This window comes from Globicephala melas, chromosome 15 (genome assembly GCF_963455315.2).
Source record: "Globicephala melas chromosome 15, mGloMel1.2, whole genome shotgun sequence".
Classification (NCBI taxonomy): Eukaryota; Metazoa; Chordata; class Mammalia; order Artiodactyla; family Delphinidae; genus Globicephala; species Globicephala melas.
The window spans coordinates 20360141-20380037 of record NC_083328.1 but is presented as its reverse complement, the minus strand read 5'-3'; the positions used below and the strand labels follow the sequence as shown (position 1 = coordinate 20380037).

Here is a 19897-nt window from a genome sequence, read left to right as displayed (position 1 = left end):
GCCTAGAACAGTCAGCAGTTAAAGCTTGTAACATAATGTTGAGGAGCACATCCTTGGGTGCTGACTTAGGGCCTAAGAATGTCGCTTGCCCCTTCCGTAAACAAAGGATGTTGCAGCCATAAAGCCATCAACCATGGCAGCTGCCCCTGTGGTATACTCTGAGGGGAATCAGAATGGAAAAAAACAAGATACTGGCCCTAGATAGTTAAGACGCGCATCAAAGGAATGATTTCAGAGTCCGGGCTCTTGCATCTTTCCCATACGTAGAAAAGCACTAAAATCATTAACTTGAGATGTCTGTTTTTGTGATTAAAAGTAATTTTTTGATGTTTAAACACATGGGGGAGACTGTTGTTTTTTCCCCAACAAAAACGCCTATATATCCTGGCACTTCCCTTACCTTTTTGGAACAGTCCCTCAGAGCTATGAGTGGCTGTACCGCTGGCTACAATTTTCAGTAGGTCTGCCAAATAAAATTCTCAACTTTTAAGTTGTGCATTTTTTTTCCGTTGACACAACAAATGGTTTGGGACTATTTCTGGCTTTCTTTTGAATAAGAAAATAAACCTTTGTGTTTAAGCCACTGTTGTCATTTCCTTATTAAACATCATGCTGGTTGTTTGATTCTATTAGGAATAAACAACGAATGAGAGAAAATGCCTTTTCTACATCTATTGAGATGATCAAATTGTCCATTTGAGCTATTAATGTGGCCGACTGCATTCCCAAAGGCTTTACACAGTGTATTCTTTCAATACGCCACTAGCTTTATTTATTTTAGCCACGCCACGTGGCTTGCAGGATCTTAGTTCCCCAACCAGGGATCGAACCCGTGCCCCCTGCAGTGGAAGCATGGAGTCTTCACCACTGGACCGCCAGGGAAGTCCTGCCACTAGCTTTAAAGTTAATATTTTACCTATGCATTCAAAAACAAGAATAGACTAAAAGGTATCTGCTTCAGATTTTGGTGACAGGGTTATGAATTTTAGAATTACATAGTCTTGTTTACAAAATTTAACTGAATGTTTTATAGGAAGTGTTGATTAGTTTCTAAGTATATTGTTATGGATTTCTGCTTTTGACTAAACTTATGCGTAAGGTTTCCAAAGTTTTGTTACCTTTCTATCCTTGACATTTACTGCATCTCAGTATTAATTTGAACCTTGCCAAAATTAAAATATTTGCTTGATTTCATGAGGTAAACTTCAAATAGTCATAGGGACTTCCCTGGCGGTCCAGTGGTGAAGACTCCGCGCTTCCACTGCAGGGGGCGAGGGTCCGGTTCGATCCCTGGTCGGGGAACTAAAATCCCACAAGCCTCACGGCACGGCCAAAAAAGTTATGGGTAAGTCAAGTCTGTTCATGTATTGGAAGCCAGGTGGACAAGCAAACAGTAAATGAAATATGAGTCTTAGCTTAGTCCTGTGAAGTACTGGAGTCCCTTCACATTTATTAACTCACTTCTCAAAACAGTCCTATTATGCACTTCACAGGGAAGGAAGCGGAAGAGGACAAATTACTTGTCTCAGGTCACATGGCTAGAGGTAGTACGTGAAGCTAAAGAATGGAATTACAAGTAAGGGTTGATTTAATTACTTCAAACTGTTGGGGCTTCAGAAGACCTCAAACTTTAAAAGCCTATGTATCTGCAGCCTGTAACACTGCAATGTTTTTCAGCTTTTAAAATCATAGTAGTACCTCTAGCTGTGGGATAAAGTAAGTGTTCAAGAATAAAAGTCAAAGGAGCAGAATGTGTACACATTTTTAGATGCAAGCTTTCTCAGAACGAACACGGTACAGCTGGGAATGCATTGGGCAAGGGAACTAAAGGCCTGGAGTTTTTCCATTTCAGCTTACATTAAATGTGTGATGAGATCTCTGGACCTTGGCCTTATCTTCTCTGAGGATACTTCCTGCTTATCTACTTGACTCCGTCTCTTTCCAGATGAAAGAGGTCAGGCTGTTACTGCTTAAAAAAAATATGAAACAAACTATGGCTAGCACTCTATTGTTTTCTTCTTAGTTTAAAACAAACACACTAGTTTGTAGAATTTTATATTTTGGGCCTGGGTAAGCACCTTCTATATTAGATATATTCTAAGAATCTGTGATTTATGAACGCTGTACTAAACACTATTTGTATGAGAATATCACCTTCGCTTTTAACCTTTCGTGTCTGATCTCTCAATTTACACTACTTTATTTTTAACGGGTAATATTCATATTTTTGGTCATTATTTATCCTTTTTTCAACGCTACTAAATCCACAGCTCATCTACTCTCAACGAGTGGCTCACAGATAGAGCAGCATTTTAGCCCAATCTTAAATCACTGAAGACACAAAAGGAGTCAATTACAGGTGTAGTCAAAGAGATACGAGAAAACGTGGTATTATCAAAACATGAAGGGACTTCCTTGTGGCTTTGGCAAAGTGTCCTCTATTCTTGACAGATGACGCCAGAAGGGTAAGGAGCAAACAAAGTTACAGAAGGGCACCGAACGCCAGAGTAAACAACTTGAATTTGGCTGCAAAGGCTTTTAGGGCATTAAGAAGCCATTCAGTTTTTCAGCAGGGGTCAAGTGCCCAGGTATGTTACAGAATTCTGATGCTGGCAAGTATAATGGCTCAGAGGAGAACTGAGAGGCAGGCTACGGCACCATCCAAAAAAAAAAAAAAAAAAGCAAAACCAGGGCAGTGACAGTGTGAATACAAGATGTGATACTATTTAGAAATAGACTAGACGAGACAAAAGTATTGAGGGGGATGGAGATGAAGCAAGAATCAAGGACCTATGAAGGCTTGGATAGGTGCTTTCAAATAAAAGAACAGAGACAGAATGAGAGAAGTGGCTGTGTTCCATTCTAAGCACTTGGAGGCAACAGTGGAACCTCCAGATAGATATCCATTAGACGGCTTAAAATATGGACCTGATGTCAGCAAGGAGGTGGAAGCCTGAGATACAGGTCTACCACCCATCTAGTAGTTAACTGCCCAGAATGCCTAGAAAAGTCCTAAGGACTAAAAGCTATGGAAACACATTTAAGGGACAGAGGAAAAAGAACAGTCAGAGGTAGGTCAAGAAATAGGGATGAGCAGGATCCCAGAAGGAAGAGTTCAGGATAGGGGAAAATACTGGATGGTCAGTGCCAACTCTCCAACAGACACATTATGGATTTGTCTCTCCCCATCAGAAGACCCATGAGGGCAGGGACCTTCTATCACTGCTGTATCTGCAGTGCCTACAGCAGTGCTCGGCTCACAGTAGCTAGTCAACAACAACTTGCTGAGTGAATAAAAGATACGGGTTGGTTCTTCTTAAGTGGTCGCTGAACTTCATAATTAGAAGGCACTGATAACATAAACCAGGGCCACTTTCAGGACACCCACCTCCCTACCCCCTTACCCTTGTCCAACTCTATCTAAGCAGAGCACCACTGGGAGTCTGTCTCCCAGAAGACAGAAGAACGTTCACACGCAGTGAGTCTACCTTTTAACTATGTGATAAAGGTTTTTTCATGTGTAGGTCTCATTCACCCTTCTTTTTCTTTTTTTGTGGTACGCGGGCCTCTCACTGTTGTGGCCTCTCCCGTTGCGGAGCACAGGCTCTGGACGCGCAGGCTCAGCAGCCATGGCTCACGGGCCCAGCCGCTCCGCGGCATGTGGGATCTTCCCGGACCGGGGCACGAACCCGTGTCCCCTGCATCGGCAGGCAGACTCTCAACCACTGCGCCACCAGGGAAGCCCTCATTCACACATTTTTGATGGAAGTCCTAGGTAGGCATCGTCTTTATGATGGGCACCTCTAGGAGACTTTATGAAATAGCTAGAGCCCATAAAAGCTGTATAGAATATTTGAACACAAAATTTTAGATTAAAATGAACCTTATGAGTTATGCCGAATGAAGAAGTCACCCCATCATTTATCTGTTTTATGAGTTTTCACATTTGCTTTCAAAGTAACATACCTTGATTTTTTACAGCTCTCAGCCCCACCATAGTGCTGGCACATTTCCAACTATATGTAGCAGGTAAAAGATCAGACTGTAGAGTACCAGATCTTGTGACAAAGAGCCCCAAACAGAGCCTTGCAGTTTCTGAGGCAGAATCCTACCCAGACAGGTGAGCTGCTTGGATCTTGCATCCTTCATCAGGCCATCTCAGCCAGGCTCAGCTCTCTTCACCCATCCATCAGGCCAAGCAAGACTTGTAAAACATGCACAAATGCCTAGCACATTGTAGGTGCTAAGTACTAACTGACTGCAGGCCTGAACTCTTCCTTCACACCATGACTGTAACAAGAATCCACCTCTCTTCCAGCTTCATTCAGATCCTCAGGGCTTCTCTTCACTGAAGCAGTTCTTAAGGTTCCACATCCCTCAGGAAGTCTTCCTTACTTCAACAGATGAATGATCCCTTCAAGCCTATTATCTCTAAATGCAACAGGCTTTGCATCTCCTATTTACTCAAAACTCCACAAAGCGTATTTGCTACACGGGTATTTATTCAATGACTTTCTGTATTTAGTCATCACTTTTCATTGCTAAACTCACTTCGTATCTCATTTGCATCACAGTTCTTCATCCTGGATTGTGAAGTCAACAGGCCAGGGCGAACCTGTTAGTTATGATTTACAACGACTGGCATGGTGTCACAATCAAAAGAGCTCTGGGTAAATGCTTGTGGTGAAAGAGGATGAGGATGGAGATGAGGGTCCTGAGGAAGGGTCCAGACAGGCTGCCCGACCCATGGAACATGAGGCCTGAATAAGGCCTGGGATCTGCTTTCCCCTCTGCCCTGAAGGGTCCATCTATGGGCAATTCTAAGGCACAGTGGTGAAGGACATGATTGGCCCACCAAGCGCGGTCCTCTGGTCTAGTGGCAGCCCCTCGCCTAGAACACAGTGCAACAAGCATTCCATTTAGAAGATCTTCCTGAACACATGCAAGCAGCATTCGCTAATGGAAATGGAGACAAGGTCTTTCTTGGAAGAGAGTGTCCCAGAAGACACTCTGCCCCAAGACCAACCAGGTCCCTTTAAAGGTCCCTGAGAACAGCAGCCTGGGAGCAACCAAGTCTTTCAAAGGCTGACAAGGCACAGAGTGGATGAATGAAAAGATAATAATACATGGAAAACAACAACAACAACTTTGGCTTATAAAACCTCCAACTTGAGGCAGGGACATCAGTGTCCACCAACATGCAAAACCAGATATGATCGTAGCAGATGGTTATCAGAAATGCTTTAGCATTTCCCACACCGCCCACATCCCTGCCCCTCAGCCCCCCGGGCCACACACACACACACACACACACACACACACACACACACGCACGCACAATATCTGCAGAATAAGTCAGAGGTTGGCATCCAGAGCCTGATGTCAGGATAGAACTCTTGGCACTCTGCACTACATCACTGTGATTAGTCCTATCTAGACAGCAAAAGTAACACTGGCCTAAGCTTGAATGGCAGGGTCTGTCCAGTGAGGAGTTAGGCTGCACCCAAGACTGCCAGGTCTGGAAAGTCTTTCACTTCTCCTACTTCGCTGAAAGGCTGTCCACCCTGGTTGAATGTCAGCTTATACCGTAACCGGATGGGCTCCTGAGCAAAGATAAAAGACGTTATATTAGTGGGGAGTGAACACAGAGACAGGCCCAGAGTAAAAGCCTTTACCCACCCCATAGTCACCAAGTAACAGTATATGTATGTTAACTCCACCCAAGTGAGGGCTTCAAGCAACTGTATGACAGGCATACCCTGGCCTTGACCCTCTGGGACTACAAACACAAAGGGAGCCAGGCTTACATCCTGGGAATCCTCCCACGCTTTTGCAGTCCTGGAGACCAGCTAAGAGGACAGATTGGCCTCACCCTTTCAGAGGATTCCATGGGATTAGGGAGAGTGTGTACCACTCCCTTGGTCCCCAGCTATGACAATCTGGTCACAGATCTTTCAATAAGCCCCAAAAGAAAACGGACTCTGGCAAGGGACATTCTACCACCATCCCAACCAAAGCAAGACCTCAATATACCTCTCTCCACCTGCCCAGCTGCCTCCCTAGAGTTCAGGGGCCCCCGTTTCCCTGCTACCACAGACACCAGAACATACTTTGTGTGGATTGTCAAGCAGCAGCATCTGAGAGATCACTGCTGGAGGCATCAAAGGACTGAAAGCAGGAAGCTTGGAGCTGGACGCTGGCTGTAGTTTCACTCTCATTGACTATTAGGGGCAAAAAGAATCCAACATATAACTCATTCCTAACAAACTGCAGCTTTAATGAGGGAGATCAGGTGAACAGGAGAGCTTGGCCTCCACCCCACCAATTGATGAAAGGATCCAAAAGCCCTTCCACTCATACATGGAATGTATCTGAAGTTGTGTGATCAAAGGTTGGCTTCTGAGAGGCAGCATGAAGAGTGAGAGCATATCTTGAGTTGAATTCTAACTCTGCCTCTTACTAGCTCTGTGATTTGGGGCGAAATATTTAACCCTTCTGAACCTTGGATTGATCATTTAATTTATAAGATAGAGGTAATGATAGCACATGCCCTACAAAATTACCATGAGTATCAGAAAACACATAGTTTATTTTTGTCTGCTTTGAATCCTTCCTTTCAGGACAGGCCCCTTGCCCATTTCTTGTGATTCTGGTATGGCTGTTAATCTGTGGGGAGCTACTTCCCTCGAGAAAAAAAACATAACATGCAACTTGGCCAGCATACCTCATACCCCTTAACACGAGTTACTGGTCCAAGGTATGCAAGTAATACCAACAAGGCCAACCCTAGCCCTTCCTTAGGTAATCAATATGCATGCCTCATGTCAGGGCAGTTTCCTTCTGAGATAAAAAGCGATAAGGACCACGTAACTCTGGAGCTGCTAATAACCATTTTCCTGCTTGGTGGAGGGAGTCTATGAGAGAACAGGGTCCAGAGAGGAAAAACAAAGTCAAGAGATGGAAAGTGACAGATTCTTAAGGAACTGTTTAAGAATTTACCTGAATCCAGCCATATCTGAAGTCAGACGTTCAGGAATTGTCAGTTAAATGAGCCAACAAAACTCCCAGTTTATCTTAACCTACTTCGAGTGAAGATTCTAGCCCTTCCACCTAATAGATAACAACCCAGCAAAGGACCTGGTGCTCAAAAATGATAGCCTTTATTGAAAAATTCAAAGGAGCGGGCCAGCCGCTGACTCACCTTTGGCACAGCTACTTGAAACATGATGTCCCAGACAGGTTGGGTGGCCGTGCTCATCATGGTCAACAGTAGCACCTGTACCTCTGGGTGGCCAGGGGCCCCAGTCTGGGAAAAGTGGAGCAGAATTCTGAATCCATTCCGGTCATACACGATAAGAGGAGGCAGGTTGCCTGGTAGAGAAGGACCCGACCGAAAGGATTAGCACTGTTACAGACTCCCCTGAAAGAGCAGCCATGCTTGAAAGAGATGTGCACCTATCACCAAATCCTGTTGCTTCTCCAGTCAGAACAGCTCCTGAAATTAACCCTCTGCACCACCATAATCCAAGTCTCGTTACCTCTAGTTGGACTCCTGTGACATTCCAAACTGATCTCTCCCCTCCATCCAACCATCCAGTACCAGTTTAAGAAAAAAAAAAAAAAGCATTTTTTTGAGCAAGAAATGATTACGATTAAAATCATGTATGAACACTACAGAAAATACAGGATACCATAAAGGAGAAAATAAAAAACACCCTTAATACTCCCCAGAAATAAGCACTGCTAACATCTGGGCCTATATCCTTCTGGTTTCTCTTGTATGACTACATACACATAACATCTCTTATATTTAATTTTACAAAACTATAAAGACAGTAGATCTCTTCAAATTAATTAGGTCTTGGAAATACTAAAGGGATTGTTCTACTTTAGCTAAGAAATGATTCGTAAGTTAATTTTGGGAAAAGATACGTTAGACTAACCATTAAAAAAGAAGGGAGAGTAGGGCTATTTGCATTAACAAATACTCAGATATGTACGAAATTGCAATTGAAAACAGCATGCAGAACAGACCCAAATACGAGAATTTAACATGTCAAGAGCATATATTTGAAAATCACTGGCTGATTCAATAAATGGCAGGCAGCTTGCTAACCAACTGGAAGAAATTTTAATGAAGATCCTTATTTCATGCCAAACATCACTTATCAAAACGCACATTATAAAAATATAGTTTGACAATGAAACTGTCGGAGATTTAAAAGACTGAAAATATTCATGAGGTATGGAGGTGAGGTTATGGGGAAAAAGGTAACCCCCTTCCAGGAAGGAACTTGGTGACGAAGATCAAAATTTTAAATGTCTACACCCAGCATTTCCACTTTTAAGCATATATCCTAATGAAATAATCAGGAAAGTTTCAAAAATGGATCTCCATTTTTTGCAATGGGTGTTCACTGTAACACTGTTTATAACAGTAAACAACTGGAAACAAATTATCCTTCAGAAAGAAACTGAATAAATGAGTTACAGTACATGTTAGTGGCATAAGAATGAATTCATTTTTAAAAAATCAAGGTTTTGAAGAATAAGGGCATGAAACAATGCTATAGCTTAAAATATTAAATAAAGCAGGATATAAAACAGTATATATACTATGGTGACAATTTACTAAACATACATACATGGATAAAACAGGAAAATACATCAAGACATTAATAGAACTTTCATCTCTGGGTGGTAACGGTATAGATGATTTTAATTTTCTGCTCTATTCTATCTTTTCTAAAACTATATTGAATTTTGTTTTTTAATAATTTCAGATTTACAAAAAGTTACAAAAACACAAAGAATTCCCATGTACCCTTCACCCAGCTCTCTCAAATGTTAACATTATATATAACTACAGTGCAATTATCAAAACCAGGAAATTAACAATGAACATTTATTATGTTTAAATAAAAATTAATAAAGTAAGTATGCAAAGGGCCCCCACTGCTGACTTTATTTCCTCTGCCTGGTTCCAGGGCCCTCTGTAATCTGAGCTCACCCCACTGAGCCACAGGAAGGCCCTGTGCCCAAGGAAGGGGCCCAGGCCCTAGATCTAAAGACCCCAGTTGTTTCCCACTCACATACCAGTGTGCTGACCACAGGCAGTCTCACCTTACTTAGCTGGGCCTTCCGTTTCCTTTTCTTTGTAAGGGAGGTTAATAGCTACTTTTCCTGCTTTAATGAGGATCATTAGAGAGGAAGAGGATCACCAGCCAAATTCTTCCTTTCTTTCTAATTCCACCTCTTCTGAGTTATTTCAGATCACACTGAACATTCCCTTCTTGAATTCCAAATGAAGATCATCTCCATAAGTGGATTCAAGGCCCCTAATTAAATTCCGCCTGCCAATATCCTTCAGTGTCAACTCCAAGACAGAGAAAACTTAAAAAAGTATTAGCTAAGAGACATGGGCCACCCGCCTTATCCTCTGTCCCCAGGCAGTATCTCTCCCCGACTCATCTTCCCCAGTTTAATGCATAATAACAGAAAGGGAAAAAAAGGGTGAAACTGTACTTACTGGGCTTAACAGACTCCAAAGGGACAAACACTTGAGCCAGAGGTGTATTCTGGGAAGACGGAGACGAAGCCAATGGGCCAGCCTCCCAGGACCAACCTGGAGAGGACTTAGTACCTGGTGGCACTTCCCTGGGGATACTTTTCTGCGGAATATAATTCCTGCAAAGAAATAATATCAAGACTGGCAAAAACTGTAGAGAATTCCAGGAATCTGATTAGGTTTTGTGAAAAATAAGGGGAAAAAAATAAATATATATATATGCATGTGTATATGTGTGTATATATATATTTTACGGGTGTATGACTTTAGACGAGTAATCTAACCCAGTTTAGATCTAGCCTCAGTTTTCTTACTGTAAAATAGAAACGGTTTAGTATCTATCTCATAGGCTGTTACAAGAATTAAATGAGAAAGTATATGAAGAGCACTGAGCGGAATGTGTGCATACAATAAGGACCCAATAAAGTAATTAATGTTGTAGTTGTCAGGCAGTCTCTGACAACAAGTAGCTCAGTCAGATGGTTTCCCATACATGATCACCAGCGTGACGTAAGCTAGGAAGATGACAGCACAAGTTACACTGACCACTTCATTCATATTTCATGATTTTGTCCATTTGGAATACAAATCAAAAACATTTATGGAAAACCAAACTCCAGACGTAAGTAACCCACCAAAATTAGAATTATTACTGACCCCATGTCAAGTGGTTATAAACAGTAAACTAGGAAGAAACCCCTTACGGGTACTAACAAGAATGACCTCCCAGCACATCTCCATTTCCACCCAGCTCTGTGGTCTCCACCAGGGACACAGGCTCTCAGGCTGTTTGGGCGAAGGCAAAGTGTTCCAGCCTTGCCAGAGGCAAAGGGACAGGACCTATGAAAATATGTTTATACTCATACCTAAGAGCACCTCTACTTTTATAAATCTGTACTATAGAAACACTCCAGGTTCCTCCAACCTGGAAGCTATGTAAATATCCACAAGAGGGAAATGATTAAATATATATATTATATGTATATGAATTATTATTCAACTGTTAGAATGAGGCAAGTTTACATAAATTGATGAAAACGCATCCAAGATGTGTGATATAAAAAACCACAGTGGAGTACAGTTTGTAAATTATAATCTCATTTGTGTAAAAATAAGCCACAGCAACACATTACTACATGTGTAGAAAAAAAGCAAAGAAGGACCATTCAACATTGTCTTTAGAGAGTGATATTTGGGACTTTCTATATTATCTATTTCTCTAGTAATCAAGCTTTGCTTCAAATTACACTGAAATCAGGAAAAAAAAAAAAAAACCTATAAAGACAAAAAACATCATCATCATCACTGCTGTTGCTCCTTAAACTGCGTTTTGGAGGTCCTGGCCAAACGTGTACTTTCCTGACTTAGGATGCGGAATAAAAGGAGAACACACTGAACTCCGACAGAAAGGAAGCAGCCCTTCAGGGGGAGCAGCAGCCCTGGGCCCCGCTGCCTGGCCTCGCGCAGTGAGCGAGCACCGCACACAGGAGCCACTCTTCTACGCTCCTTGCCCACAAGACTCACAGAGGTCCCGGAGACGGCTGTGGGGAGAGGAGATCCAGCAAGTTCCTTTCTGCAGAAGGGCTCTGGACACCACCACCTGGCAGTGTGCTGGTGGTAGGGTTCCTCTTTTCCTGACCGCAATTCTGACTCGCAACCTGTCAAAACCAGGAATGACTAAAGTAAGGCCAGGGCATGAGTGACTATGAGCCATGGTGACATTGGGGCACAGCTCTCCTGACCCCAAAGCCCAGGCTTACTACATTTCCTGGGGCAGGTGGAGAAAGGTCAAGAGGACATGACTCCTCAGCAGACCTTTAGTAAGCAGGAGCCTGGATACAACAGAAAAGGGTAGGGAAGAAGGAGAGCAAAATCCCTCCAGGGGTTCAAGCCAGACAGTAGAGGTGAGGATGAGGAAGAGGCTTTGGACCTCTGAGTCCACAGTGCCACCAGGCTATGCTGTAGCCCTCCACCCTCCCCCAGGCACTGCTGCCCTCATGAAGGTAGGTTTGAGGGACTTCCCCTCTCCTCTCCGGTCCCTAGGAAGAGCTTCCTTACCTTTTTGGTAACTGGGCCATCACTGATCCCTGTAAAGAAGGAACAGAGTGAGATGCACATCCGTAGCTCTACCTGATATGAATTGGAGACTGATACCATCATCCTTTCTAGAACATTTAGAAAGCCTAGACAAAACAAATTACCCAAAGTCATTCAACTCATTCATGGCAAATCTGAAACTGAGTACAGGGAGGACCTCTCTGAACTTCCCGGTATACCCAATTCCTTCTAAAAACCGGCACACTCTCACCAGGGGGAATGGGCTTACTCTCTCCCTGGGAATCAGGACCATTCTGTGCCTGCTGCCCCTAAACAGCACCCTCACCTAAGGCTGCCAGGTCGTGATGCAGTAAAGATGGAGCCACAGTCCCAGCCTGCTCAGATCCACTGTCCACCTCCAAGTCAATCAGGGGGCAGTTCTTCATGCGGCCTGTTGGATTCTGAAAGACTAGAAAACAGACAGTTAGGAAAATAAGTCAGTCAGAATAAGAGCAAAGTCTCCACTTAAAGGTTACCCGTTTCCCTCAGGCCTCCTCCCAATCAAAAGACATCACATCACCCCACCCTTAAGCACACCCCAGATGAACCTTCCACCTCAGCTGACTGGCTTGACTTACAGCCTCGAGTGGCATCTGAAATACGAGGTAACCAGAGGAACTGCCTTCCCACCCCAGTAAACACAGAATCCTCTAACGGTCCATTCAACCTGGACAGTAGCAGAGCTGACTGCTCCAGGTCAGAGGCCTTTGAGGTTCTGACCACAGTGAATCAGAATCATCTCGAGCGCTTGATAAAAATGCGGGTCCCAGCTCTAAGTAGTCTTGATTCAGAAGGTCCAAGAATCTGCATTTTAACCAGTACTCCAGATGATTCCGATTTAGCTAGCCTGGCACTAGGAAACACCTGAAGAAGGTCATTTTTTTTTGGTGTGAGCTCCCATAAGTAAGCACTCATGAGAGGTGCAATCCAAACCTGGGCACGGTATAGCCACCGCTTCTGTTTACAGCCAAAGCTACTTCCAGCCTAGCAGTCAACCCGTGATGGCACGTGGGGCAGAGGCTGGCTAGATAAAACCAATTCTCAAAGGAAAGGGAAAAGAGGACATGCTCTCTCATTTCTATACCATAACCCAGAGCGTTCAGGGATCCATTTCTTTCCCGGTGTTTGCAGGCTGCCCCACGGCAGAGGGTGGGAGAGGCTCTCTGCACATACCTCTGGAGACAGGTATGTCTCCCAAAGAGCTGACCACTGTGCTCCCAAAGGTGACACGGCCCTCCATCACCTGTTTGTACAGCAGAACTCCCTGGGTGAGGAGGTCATTTGCCTGGAGAACCTCCGCTGAAGAATGAGAGAAAAATCAGAATCCCCTGGTTAACTACCAACAATCTCAGTCTTTTTTAAGCCACTCCACAAAGCAGCTGTCACACGGCTCTACCAGGTTCAGTATATCCATGCCTCCTGCCCCCAGATCATGAGATCAGTCCCCTGGCACACCCAGTCACTCAATCCCTGAACCTCAACACTTTCTTCGCAGGATGTAGGAGGAACCAAATTTTTTCACTTTCTTTGTCTGTACCGTCCAATATGATGGCCAACACTTGAAATATGGGTCTTTCAAGTGAGGAACTAAAACTTTAATTTTAATTCAAAACTTAAAGCTACTTTGTCAATGTGGATGCAAATATTAAAAAAAATTTTGGGTACTTTATTCAGTTATTGGGAAGCGTGTAGGAAACAAGTTGGTACACGAATCTACTTTTTCACCTGTAAATTTTATAAAATCTAAGTACAGATCAAGTATTCCTGATGAAAATCTGACATCCAAATTGAAACATCCTGTAAGTATAAAATACGCAGTGGATTTCAGAAATGTCAAGAGTATCTCATGATCTGGTGCAAGAAAGCCTTTCCTAGGAGAGAGACGGAACAGCAACAGGGCCAGGGGCTATGTATAACACTGCAGGCCACGGTACTAGGAAGGCACTGCAAGAGCGACCAACTATTCATTTCCTGTCAATCTTTAAACTGGATGGCAGTTGTGAACTAACACGAGGTTGAATTCACCTGGCAAAGTGTTTTATTTGGCATGTGCAAGGTGATTAAATTTAAATTTTGTGACCTCTGACTTCATTGCAACCGGAGGAAATAACGGGTTTAGACAATAATTACATCACAAAAAACCCAGAAAACCACATACCATGGGCCTCTTCACACCACCTGTGAAGCATTCTTGCTCCCCAGCACACGCCCTGCCATTTGAACCTGAATCTGAACAAGCCTCCTGATCCAATTTATAAGAAAGCAGGAATTTCAGAAATCTCAGGAACAGAGAAACATTAAATACCATGGGAGATGCCATCAGAAAATTGAGACCAAGAGAAACTCTGCAAGTCAAAGGACATGTTTTTCATGTATGAAGTAAAAAAGAATGGGGGCTACCCATTAAAAGGGACTTAAATATCAACCAATTACAAAGCGTGGTTTTTCTTTTTGATACTGATTTACAACAAACTTTAAAAAAAGAAAGAGGGTCAACAAGGAATGATTAGAGGGAAAAATGCCCAGGAAAATCTGAACACTGACTGGTTACTTTGAAATGTTTGGAATTTGCTTAAAAATAGAATTGGGAGGACTTCCCCCGGTGGCCCAGAGGTTAAGACTCTGAGCTTCCAGTGCAGGGGGCACGGGTTTGATCCCTGGTCGGGGAACTAAGATCCTATAAAAATAAGTAAGTAAAGTAAATAAATAAATAAATAAAAGTAAATGCATAGACAGTCATCGAACAGACATCTAATAAGGTGCCAGATCTTATTAAAATAAAAAAAAATAGAATTGGGGATGTAGGGGGGAAGATGGAGGGAGAAAGCAGTACAGATAAAACAAGATCAAAAGACTGGCCATGAGTTGGTAATTATTAACAAAAGGTGAAGAGTACATGGGGATAGAATAAATCCCTTTTGTGTGTTTTGAGATTTTCCATAAAATAAAATAGTTTTAAACATTTCAATACCTGTGTACAGGATTACAGTTCTCCCCTGTGCCTTCCACTTGGTATCTCCACTTAGACTCCCCACCCAGCCCCTGAAGGCACTTTGGGTGTGAAACCTTCCAAGGAGCCCCTCGCAGCTGTTTCTCAGACCTCTGAGAATGTTCAGCCTTTCTTCAAGCCTTCAATTGTAGCCGCTCTTTCTTCTATCCCCTTCACACCCAATCTACATGGCAAATTTCCACCCTTTTCTATGCTTTCAGACTTGCGGCTCATTTCTTGCTCAAACATAGTAGATTCCTCTGGAAATCAGAAGAATCAACTCAGGCCACACCCTCCCCAAGCCCAACCACCATAACACCTAGGGGCTACTGTCTTGTTTCTGCGTCAGCAGTAAGGCAGGAAGCCCCACGTCTGCCCTGCACTCTTGGGTGCTGTCTATGCCTAAAGAATAAGACTGCACCAAGGGACTTCCCTGGTAGTGCAGTGGTTAAGAATCTGCCTGCGAATGCAGGGGACACAGGTTCAATCCCTGGTCCGGGAAGATCCCACATGCTGCGCAGCAACTAAACCCGTGTGCCACAACTATTGAGCCTGCGCTCTAGAGCCCGCGAGCCACAACTACGGAAGCCCGCACGCCTAGAGCCTGTGCTCCACTACAAGAGAAGCCACCGCAATGAGAAGCCTGAGCAACACAACGAAGAGTAGTCCCTACTCGCCCCAACCGGAGAAAGCCCGCACACAACAACAAAGACCCAACACAGCCAAAAATAAATATATACATATTTTTTAATTAAAGAAAAAAAACATCATACCGAGCGCCTCGTCATCGTCGGTGGTGTCGCTTGCCAGCCGGAACAGGGTGGGCCGCAGCTTTTCACACCTCTCATACACGACCTATAAAACAGAGCTCGTTATGTAAATGCTCAGTAAGCGTGTTATAAAAAAGAAAGATCCCAAGACGTGTAAATGTGAAGAAATGGGAAATCTCTACACTGCTTTCAGAAATACGAAATGACACAAACACTCTGGAAAACGGTCTGGCAGTTTGTTAAAGAGTTAACTGTGCATGCAGCATGTGACCTAGCAATCCCACGTCGAGGCATTTACCCAGGAGAAAGGGAGGTGTATGTTCACGCAAAACCCTGTATACAACTGTTTACAGCAGGTTAGCTCATCATCACCCAGAGCTGGAAACAACCCAAATATCCACCAACAGATGAACGGATATACATATTGTGGTGTACGCATACAACGGAGTACCACTCGGCAGTAAAAAGGAATACTCTACTGGGACCTCCCTGGCGGTCCAGCGGTTAAGACTCTGCACTCCCCAGCATAGCACAGGAAGATCAGCTCGGTGCTTTGTGACCACCTAGAGGGGTGGGATAGGGAGCGTGGGAGAGAGACGCAAGAGGGAGGGGATATGGGGATATATGTGTACATATAACTGACTCCCTTTGTTATGTTGCAGAAACTAACACACCATTGTAAATCAATTATACTCCGATAAAAATGTTAAAAATGATAATAATGAACACTGCTTTGCAATCAAAAAAAAAAAAAGACTCCACGCTCTGAAAGCAGGGGCCATGGGTTTGATCCCCAGTCAGGGAACTGAGACCCCACATGCCAAGCGGTGCAGCCAAAAAAAAAAAACAAAAGAATGGGTCTCGGGTCTCAAATAATAACGCCAAGAGGGAGAAGAGAAGCCAGACCAAAAAAAAAAGTGTAATACTGTATCATTCCATTTATATAAGAGTCTAGGAAAAATATACTAATCAGAACAGAAAACAAATCAGTGATTGCCTGGGGATGGGGAGAGAGGCAGGAACAGAAGGGAAGGGAATGAGGAAGTTGGCGGCGGCTGAGGGACATAAATTTTGATTGTATGATGACTTCTTGAAATATATGTGTATTCCCAGTACGTCAGTGATACTCAGTGCCACCTGAAATTTAGTTTTAAAAAGAGTACCTGCAAGGCTGCCTGGTCTGGCGGGGCCTGCCCTGGCCTGCGGTACATGCTCAGCATTTCCTGCAGCACCTTCACGTGGCTCCGTACCTCCTCCACAGCACTGACTCTCTTGGACACCTTTTCTGATTTTTCTTGTTCCTTTTGGGAGAAAGAGGATGAAGTGAGGGAGTAGAAGCTCTGAAGAAAGCCTGAACAAGCGCCGGGAAAGGGGCGCTGCACTGTGGAGAGCTCAGGGAAGCCACCAAAACATGGAGCGAATGGAGTGTTCACTCAGCAGGTAGAGAAGATGCTCAAGGCCCGGAATTCCTGGGACAGACAATGCAGTTTGGGGAGCTGGGACTACTCCTTTGTACCACCAGCCTAAATCCCTCTGGAAAAGAAATTCCCAAACCTGGATTCTATCCACACCAATACCGGTCGCTGGGACGGAAACTGGTGTCTGTGAAATGCTTTGAGTTCCTAGACGGAAGTACTAGAGAAACACACAGCAGTTTCTGCTTCCAGTCACCACCTTGCTGCCCTTCAGGGAGCCCACAGCTGTTTCCCGGTTCAGGGCTAAGCAGCCATCCCTTCTCCCAGACGACTGTGTACCCACACCCTCAAGCACACACACACATATACACTGTCCAGCCCCTGTCAAGTGCTGCTTCTGCAGAACCCCCTGGAAAATGCCCACCTCCTTGACCAAATTCTTGATCAGCCGGTTTGCAGCCTGAAGATCCTCAGGATGGTTGCTCTTCAGAAGCCTTGTCAGAAGCTGAAGAGGGAACAACACTAGGTGAAACCAATTCCCTCTGTGTCAAACGGCCCACACTGATAGCACCAGCAACAGCAGAGTCAGCACTAATAACAGCTCGCACATTTTATACGCATTACCTTACCAAATCCTCACAACACAGTAACCTAAGGATTACGACCATCCCCACAGACCACTGGTTTTTCCATGGGGTGGGGCGGTGGATGTCCCCAGGGAACCTCTGGCAAAGTCCGCAGACATTTTCGGTTGTCACAACTGGGGGTACTCCTGGCATCTAGTGGTTAGAGGGATACTGTACACACTCTATCCTACAGTGCCTAACGACCTCCAACAAGAAAGCTAACTGGCCCAAAATGTCAACAGTGCCAAGGCTGTCTTGGACCGCATACTATGATGTGACAGACCTTGGCGATCTCATCCACCTTATTCCCAATAGGTAGAGGAGTCACTCACTCTTTGTTGGATGGGTGGCAGGACAGGTGGAGATACTGAGTGTCAGGGAGTCTAAGCAGCTGACACAAGACCATCTTTCTCAGAAGTCCATGCCACACCTCCACCCCCGTTCCTCCCACCCTCTGCAATGGTGAAGCACCTGTAGGAGAGGAGCCAGAGGGAAAGCCGCCCAGAACCCAGCACAGCCCTGCTCACTCTGCCCACAGTGAGCACCTCGATCCAAGGGAAGAGTACAGCTGACAGTTGCAGCTGGAAGGCAGAGGGTACCAGAAGAGACCCCTCCTCGGACTAGAGTCTTCCTGGTTCTACACTCACAAGACCTTGTGAGGGACCAAGAACGCTAATGACCAAAAGCACTGCCACCTTTCAGGGGCACCCTGGAGTTATCCCTGGGTCTTGGCCTAGGTTTGGACCACCTTGCTTTTCCCTTCCCTCTCCTTACTGATGTCTGAGGAGCAACAATTCTGGGAGACAAAAATGGAAGGAAAATGGGTGAGATCATGCTTACTGACACTAAAAAGATCTGAGCCAACATACAACCAATTCTTTACTGCCCACTCTCCTCCCCCAACACCACACTCTGGATATGACCGACGACCCACATTACCCACTAGGGTTATCCTTTCGTACCTTCTTTCCCTCAGGAATACTGAACAGATAAAGTGAAAGATATAAAGAACAGGACACTTATTATTTGGCCTATCCACAAAGAAAACATCCAGACCTTCAGCTACCTCTCTCTGCTCCACAGGGAACTCAAAACCCACCTCCCCACACTCTCCCACACTTTGGTTTGGGGTCAGGGGACATTGCAGGAGAGTCCCTAAAAGAAGGGATCTGTGGGGGTGGGATGAATTGGGAGATTGGGATTGAGATATATATACTAATATGTATAAAATGGACAACAAATAAGAACCTGCTGTGTAAAAAGGTAAATAAAATAAAATTCAAATAAAAAAAAAGAAGGGGTCTGGTCAGACTCCAGGTAGGCCACCAAGGTCAGGGAGAAGCTCCTTACCTTTGACTTTTCTTCATCGGCATCAAAGATGGAGCTCTTGGGCCAGGGAGAAGGTGGGGGCAAGATTTTATCCACTGGTAGTTTAGGATCTTGCTTTATGATTCCTAAAACATGCAACTCATGAATATACAGATATAGGTACCCGTTGACTTCAGCAGGATCCAGTATAAAGCCCAGAAACTCCTGGTTCCTGATGTCCCACCAGGAAAACACTGTCAACAACCTTACAGAGATACACCCAGGGTATGATCAAGGCTCTGCATCCTCCCTTGGGAGAATCCATGGAACCAGTACAAAGTTGGAGAGGTCAGAGCCAACTAAATTAGAGCAGAACCGGACCGTAAGGCTAGTGGTCAACGGGCCTTACACTATAAAAATACTGATCATTTTATGCAGGTATACAATCTCCCAGAGCCCAGAAATTAGTGTAGAATCCCTAATACTCCTAAAAATGTTAAGTGAGTGTATGCGACAGGGAGAAAAATAGCCCATGCTGAATCCAGGCTCCTCCCACAGAGCCCAAGAGAAAAGGAACATGGACTCCCAGCTTCTACACAGGACACACTCTGGGGCTCACAACACAAGAGGAATAGGCTCATTCTCCAAAGGCCTCACAAAAAAAGAATGGGAGAGGCCTGATGGCCCACTGAAATCCTTCTCTCCCAACAGAAAAGCCTCACACTGCTGGGGGAAGGACACCAAACCTGTTGTCCTTAGAACAGTGGTGAAAATCTACTGAGCTGGAAAAAAAAAGAAAAGAAAAGCCTGTGCCCCTGGGGGAGGGGCAGCAACGTGTCCCGGCCCAGACCCGAGTCGGGATGGGACAGCACCACAAACAGGTCCCACCAAGACCAGGGACACATGCCTGCCTGAGACTGAGGCTTACTCACAGCAGAACCAGCACCACCACCACCAGGCTACGGGCACTGAGGAACAAGTAGTAAGGGTCTACTGTCAGGAAAGGCGATGGAATAAGACCCCCTCTGAGGTGTAGAGCAAGAGGAAGACCCAAAGCTGAGAGTAGAGCAGATACTGAGAGAAACGCTCTAGCAAGTCAGCCTCCACCCTCAACACAAGCTAAC

General features: G+C 44.6%; 1 protein-coding gene across 4 annotated transcripts in view; it reads right to left on the bottom strand.

Moving 5' to 3' along the window:
* Positions 1-3699: 3699 nt before the first annotated feature.
* Positions 3700-19897, bottom strand: part of GGA2 (golgi associated, gamma adaptin ear containing, ARF binding protein 2) — a 31029-nt gene continuing 14831 nt past the window's right edge. The window contains exons 7-19 of one of the 4 annotated variants that reach the window (XM_070043599.1): positions 18816-18919; positions 17264-17344; positions 16588-16725; positions 15428-15509; positions 12839-12964; positions 11952-12074; positions 11627-11655; positions 11093-11226; positions 9530-9687; positions 7202-7371; positions 6111-6221; positions 5458-5603; positions 3700-4891 (exon numbers count right to left, since the gene is read on the bottom strand). In XM_070043599.1, coding sequence (XP_069899700.1) covers positions 5493-5603; positions 6111-6221; positions 7202-7371; positions 9530-9687; positions 11093-11226; positions 11627-11655; positions 11952-12074; positions 12839-12964; positions 15428-15509; positions 16588-16725; positions 17264-17344; positions 18816-18919 — 1367 coding nt within the window. In that variant the 3' untranslated portion in view covers positions 3700-4891; positions 5458-5492. Of the gene's footprint in view, positions 5604-6110; positions 6222-7201; positions 7372-9529; positions 9688-11092; positions 11227-11626; positions 11656-11951; positions 12075-12838; positions 12965-15427; positions 15510-16587; positions 16726-17263; positions 17345-18815; positions 18920-19897 lie in introns of all 4 variants that reach the window. The other 3 variants (XM_070043600.1, XM_030871482.3, XM_060284647.2) reach the window with 3 other exon arrangements.